Here is a 6,447-nt window from a genome sequence, read left to right as displayed (position 1 = left end):
AGTGTGTTTGTATCATGCTTTTAACAACAGACACTGTCACAAAGCAACTTTACAGAAAAATAAAGATTTTAAACATGAACTAATTTTATCCCTAATAAACGTATTGATCCCCACTGATCACGCCTGAGGCGACGGTACCATGAGGGGAGCCCTGGGACATAAAGCAGCAGCCACTCCACCGTCAACACAAACATTTTGTGCATGAGTATTCATTTATTTTGACTTTTCTGAAATCAACACAAGGTCAACTCGAAGGGCACTCAGTAGAGTTCAGACCTCCACCAAGCCACATATCAACATTAAAATCAAATCACTTCAACCTCAGATCATCCTGAAGCTGTGCACCAAATTTCATCAAAATCTGTTCACTACTTTTTGAGTTACATTGGGAAAAGACAAAAAAAAATCCTGGATCAGTGCATACTGAGGGCGGCACGGTGGTGTAGTGGTTAATGCTGTCGCCTCACAGCAAGAAGGTCCGGGTTCGAGCCCCGGGGCCGGCGAGGGCCTTTCTGTGCGGAGTTTGCATGTTCTCCCCGTGTCCGCGTGGGTTTCCTCCGGGTGCTCCGGTTTCCCCCACAGTCCAAAGTCATGCAGGTTAGGTTAACTGGTGACTCTAAATTGAGCGTAGGTGTGAATGTGAGTGTGAATGGTTGTCTGTGTCTATGTGTCAGCCCTGTGATGACCTGGCGACTTGTCCAGGGTGAACCCCGCCTTTCGCCCGTAGTCAGCTGGGATAGGCTCCAGCTCGCCTGCGACCCTGTAGAAGGATAAAGCGGCTAGAGATGATGAGATGAGATGAGATGAGATGAGATGAGATGAGATGAGTGTATACTGATATAAAAGCACATATATAACCGGATTTGCATCAAAATCTAATCAATTGCTCCTTGGCTTATGGCCCACCTTTCCTCAAAATTTCATCAAAATCCTCTTGAGTTATGTTGGGAAAAGACAAACAAACAAACAGAGGGAAAATATAACCTCCTCAACAAAGTTGGTAGAGGAAAAAAATATACATACAGCCACCTGATATTTGGTTAAATGTCCCTTAGCGAGTTCCACCTTCACCAGATGCTTTTGTTCACCATCAACAAGCTTCTGTCAGAGTTCTGGTTGGATATTTGTTCTCTCTTCTTAGCAGAATTGTTTGAGTTCAATTAAATGTGTGTGTTTCCTGGAACAGACCAGACTTTTAAACACAGTCCACATATTTTTTATAGTGTTGAGGTCAGGACTTGTTTTAAGTTTTATATTCTTCTGCTTTATCCTCCACAACCAGCTCTGATGTGTGTTTCGGGTTGTTGTCCTGTTGGAATACACAACTGTGTAGAGGTTTTTAAAGGTTTCAGGATATACTGAAGAATTTTGAGGTAGTTCTCCTTCATGATTCCATCCACTTTGTGCAATACATTAGTTCCACTGGAAGTAAAACAGCCTCAGAGCCTAATGCCACCACCACCACCATGCTTCACAGTTGGTACAGTGTTCCTCTGCATCTCTGGTCATTGTGGCCAAACAACTCCATCTTTGTCTCATCTGACCATAAAACTTTCCTCCCGAAGTCTTTTTGTTTCTCCATGTGGTCAGCTGCAAACGTTACTTCAGCTTGAAGGTGTGGATTTTGGAGTCGGAGCTTCTTTCTTGGGCAGCAGCCTCTCAGTCCATGGTGATGTAAAACTCCCCTGACTGTAGACAGTAACACTGGGGTTCGAGCAGATTCCAGTTCATGGCAGGTCTGTACCTTGGTGGTTTCTGACCATCTGAACCAATTTCCTCTCCGCTGAGGTGGGTGGGTGGATCGTCTTCCAGCAAAGTGGCTTCATCTCCCAGTAACTTCTACTTACATACAATTGTTTGAACTGATGATCTTGGACTCTGCAGTTGTTTAGAAATGGCTCCAAGAGACATTCCTGAGTATAAAACCATGATCCTCTTCCTTAGATCTGCACTAAGCTCCTTGTACTTTCCCATTGTACTGTGTGCTGGTCAATCCAATGAGTGTCAATCAAACTCCTTTTTATGTTGCACAGAGAAGCTTCCAGCTGCAGTCACTCATCATCACTAACAGGAAGTTAAGGGGTCTTATGGCCCTTTTCCACTACCCTTTTTCAGCTCACTTCAGCTCGCTTCAGCTCACTTCAGCCCGACACGGCTCGCGTTTCGACTACCAAAAACCAGCACGACTCAGCTCGCTTCAGCCCTGCTTAGCCCCTAAAACTCGCACCGTTTTGGAGTGGGGCTGAAGCGAGCCAAGCCGTGCCGAGTGAGGTTGGGGGCGTGAGCAGACACTCCCCTGTGCACTGATTGGTGAGGAGGCGTGTCCTCACATGCCCACACACGCCCCGCGAGCACGCTGGGATCTGTAAACACCGTAAACCCGGAAGGAGAAGAATTACGAATTACGAGAATTTCTGAAGCCTTATGCGCCTCGCCTCATCTATACGCTCTTGCCAGTATCTGTCCGCGTTGTCGGTGACAACAAGCCACAGCACCAAGACCAGCAACACTAACGACTCCATGTCCTCCATGTTTATTGTTTACTATCCGGGTCGTGAGACTACCGCTTAAAAGATCACTGAATCAGTGACATACAGAGCATCGTGGACGAGTTCACGGAGCGCAAGGCTCGTCATATGCCCTTCAAATAATGCGCGCAGTAGGCTATTGATGTTTTATTATGAGCCATGTACAGTATGTCACCTAATGTTTTTTTGTTTCTGAGTTACATGTTCGTTTGAAGGACTTAATGTACAAAATAACATAGTTGCACCCCGTAGTGTTGAAATTGGTAAACACAGTGCATTCAGTGAGGTTTGCACCGCCCTCCTTTTATTTCTGACTCTTCCTGTCACCGTTGCAGCCTCTGAGCGCTCATTCGTATGCCCTTCAAATAATGTGCGCAGTATAGGCTATTGCTGTTTTATTATGAGCCATGTACAGTATCCTAATGTTTTTTGTTTCTGAGTTACATGTTCGTTTGAAGGACTTGATGTACTAAATAACATAGTTGCACCCGGTAGTGTTGAAATTGGTAAACACCGCAGTTGCGGACATTTTGTAGCCTAAAATGATGTTATGATAAGCTTTAATAAAGGGCCCGGTCATTTGCCCCGCCCCCGGCCCGGCTCTGACTTGTTCCGCCACTGTCACTGATGTCACTGTTTGCGCTGCTTAACGACATCACGTGACGTCCACCCACTTTCGCTAACTCCACCCAATGTGTCCACCCACTTCCAGCCAGCACGGTTCAGCGCGGTTGTAGTCGAAATGCAACTCCAACAGCCCCGCTCAGCTCGACTCAGCTCGACTCGGCACGGCACGGCTCAGCCGCGTTTGTAGTGGAAAAGCGGCATTAGAGCGTTAAAGCCATTTGGGACTTTCAGCTCCACTGAATTAATCATCGAAGTGGGCGTATGTATAATTTTGACCCTGTGTTGATTTAAGAAAACTCAAAATAAATTCCAGAATAAACACGTTCAAGCTCGACTTATGTACCAAATATTTTTGATTGTATGTCGTATAAAAATTCATAATCACAGTAAAATAACAGTTCAGGGAAATCACTGAAAGCTCAACATGGCCCTGTATGTAAACTTCTGACTACGTCTTTACATTCACACTGAACACATTTCCCTGTGGAGAACCTGTAAAAGATTTATATAGAACCCTGAAAGAGTCACAAAGAACCCTCTCTCTCTCTCTCTCTCTCTCTCTCTCTCTCTCTCTCTCTGTTGTGAACAGGTACTTCAGTCTCTCAAGTGCACTTCCACTGCAACCCCATGGCATCGCTGTCATTCCTGACATGACGGGGTGTTGGTGTTGTTGGTGTGGTGTTGTTTTAGCTGGAGGCAAACAGCAGCAGAACATGAAGAGAAAGAATAGAGGAGCTTTTTAACCAGCACCCCCCAAACACACACACACACACACACACACACACACACACACACACACACACACACACACACACACACACACACTTGTGTCAGCTTTAGCTTTTAGCTTGCCTCAGTTCTAGTCTACTGGTTTGACTCTGTTCTTTTGTTTAGCGTGTGTGTGTGTGTGTGGGGGGGGGGGGGGGTGAGGTGGACATGCTCATGGAGGTTAAAAGCAGTTTAGCGTGTGGAGATTCTCACAGCAGGAGAAACAGCGCAGGGAGAAAGAGATTTATTAGTGCTGGAGAGGAGGAGCTGAGGGACAGTGTGTGTGTGTGTGTGTGTGTGTGTGTGTGTGTGTGTGTGTGTGTGTGTGTGTGTGTGTGCGCGGAGGTCTTTGTCTCACTCTGGATGCCAATTTGTGAGCTGTCTGTTTCCATTGTAACGGAGTATGTTCTGCCTCACAGTGTGTTTAACACACACACGTACTGCTCTGCTCAATAAGCCCCGTCAGCATGGGGTGTGTGTGTGTGTGTGTGTGTGTGTGTGTGTGTGTGTGTGTGTGTGTGTGTGTGTGTGTGTGTAACTCTGTGAGATAATTACAGAATCCCACGTTACACACTGTACACTCTTCATTAAACTCACCAGAAATTCACCACAACTGTGTGTGTGTGTGTGTGTGTGTGTGTGTGTGTGTGTGTGTGTGTTATTTTATAGTGGATTTTTAATCACTTCTGTTCTTTTGGTCTTATTAAAGAATTATTCTTTATTTAAAAACATTAAAACTCTCTGCTCTGTCTCTTACAGAGTGTGTAAGCTCTTCTCTGTTATGGTGGTGATGATGGTGATCATGATGATGATGGTCATGATGATTGTGATGATGATGGTGATGAGTGATGGTGATGAATGTGATGGTGATGATGGTGATAATGATGGTGATGAGTGATGGTGATGAATGTGATGGTGATGATGGTGATAATGATGGTGATGAGTGATGGTGATGATGGTGATGACTGTGATGGTGATGATTGTGATGATGATGGTGATGAGTGATGGTGATGATGATGATGATGATGATGATGATGATGATGAATGATGGTGATGAATGTGATGGTGATCATGATGATGATGGTGATGATGGTGATGAGTGATGGTGATGATGGTGATGAATGTGATGGTGATGATTGTGATGATGATGGTGATGAGTGATGGTGATGATGAATGTGATGGTGATGATGGTGATGACTGTGATGGTGATGATGGTGATCATGATGATGATGGTGGTGATGGTGATGATCATGGTGGTGATGATGATGGTGATCATGATGATAATGGTGGTGATGGTGATGTGACAGAGCAGCAGCACACTGGACATTTGACGGCTGCTCTCTGATGACAGCTTGATCTGATTCTTTTTCACTACAGCGTGTAAATCTCCAAAACCAAAACGCGTCAGTAACTCACACTGATTATGAGGATTTAGACATATTTTTTTTAGAGTTTAAAGTATTTTCTGTTGTGTTTTTTAAATGACAATAAAACATTCTGACATAATTTTAGTGAAATAATCATCTAAAAGTAGAGATGAATATATTTGCAGATTTTTCAGAATTTCTGTCTGTGCTCCAGAATTCAGGTCCAGCAAGATCTTTTTTACACACAAACACAAATATAACAGGAAATATAAATCCATATTCCTGTAAAACCATTTCCTTTCCCTCTTTGTCCAATCACAGCTGCCGCACCGCCGTGTGACCTTCTCAACAGCCAATCAGGCGCAGGACCTGCAGGACTCCTCCCAGCACAGTTACTATGACAGTGGATTGGACGAATCAGAAACACCAAGCAGTAAAAGTTCTTCAGGGCCGAGGATCGGACCACTGGCACTGCCTGAGGATCACTACGAGAGGACGACTCCAGATGGCAGCATTGGAGAGATCGAACACCCCGAGAACGGTAGGACAATATCTCCCATCATCCCCTTCTGCTCTCTCACTCTCTCTCTCTCACACACACACACACACACACACACACACAATTACCTGGCTCCACCTTTATTGAGAACATCATCCAGTTAAATTCTCTACAGATGGCGACTGTATCTAGCATCAGCATGATACTGTATGTGAAGTGAAGTGGGTGGGGTTAGGCAATGTCACTCCTAAACTTTAAGAGTGACATTGAAATGAAAAGTAATGTGGGAGCCAATAAGAGACACAAGTCCTTATGTGCAAGTTTGAGGCCCTTAAATGACTTCCAACCAACCTCTGCACAGCAGGAAGTACACACACACACACACACACACACACACACACACACACACACACACACACACACACACACACACGAGAGCTAAACAGAACATAAAGAGCCCTACGGTTCCTCTGTATGGTGTGAAACTGTGCAGACGTGCAGCGTTGGTATAAATACTGTCCTTCAGCTGAGAGATAAAGAGCATCCTGTCCTTTACTACAGCAGGTACTGCTCTAACCTGAGAGAGAGAGAGAGAGAGAGAGAGAGAGAGAGAGAGAATTCAGGGGCAGATCCAGGGAAATGGGAAGGAGGGCATCAA

At 44.9% G+C, this 6,447-nt stretch overlaps 1 protein-coding gene across 1 annotated transcript in view; it reads left to right on the top strand.

Moving 5' to 3' along the window:
- The window catches only part of LOC132890371 (protocadherin-1-like), a 160,864-nt gene that overhangs the window by 121,333 nt on the left and 33,084 nt on the right, over window positions 1-6,447 (top strand). Inside the window, 1 exon segment of the mRNA XM_060927179.1 lies at window positions 5,612-5,831. Within this exon segment, the coding sequence (XP_060783162.1) occupies window positions 5,612-5,831 (220 nt within the window).

The sequence above is a fragment of the Neoarius graeffei genome, chromosome 8, assembly GCF_027579695.1.
Source record: "Neoarius graeffei isolate fNeoGra1 chromosome 8, fNeoGra1.pri, whole genome shotgun sequence".
NCBI classification, from domain to species: Eukaryota; Metazoa; Chordata; class Actinopteri; order Siluriformes; family Ariidae; genus Neoarius; species Neoarius graeffei.
This window is presented reverse-complemented; position numbering and strand designations above follow the sequence as displayed.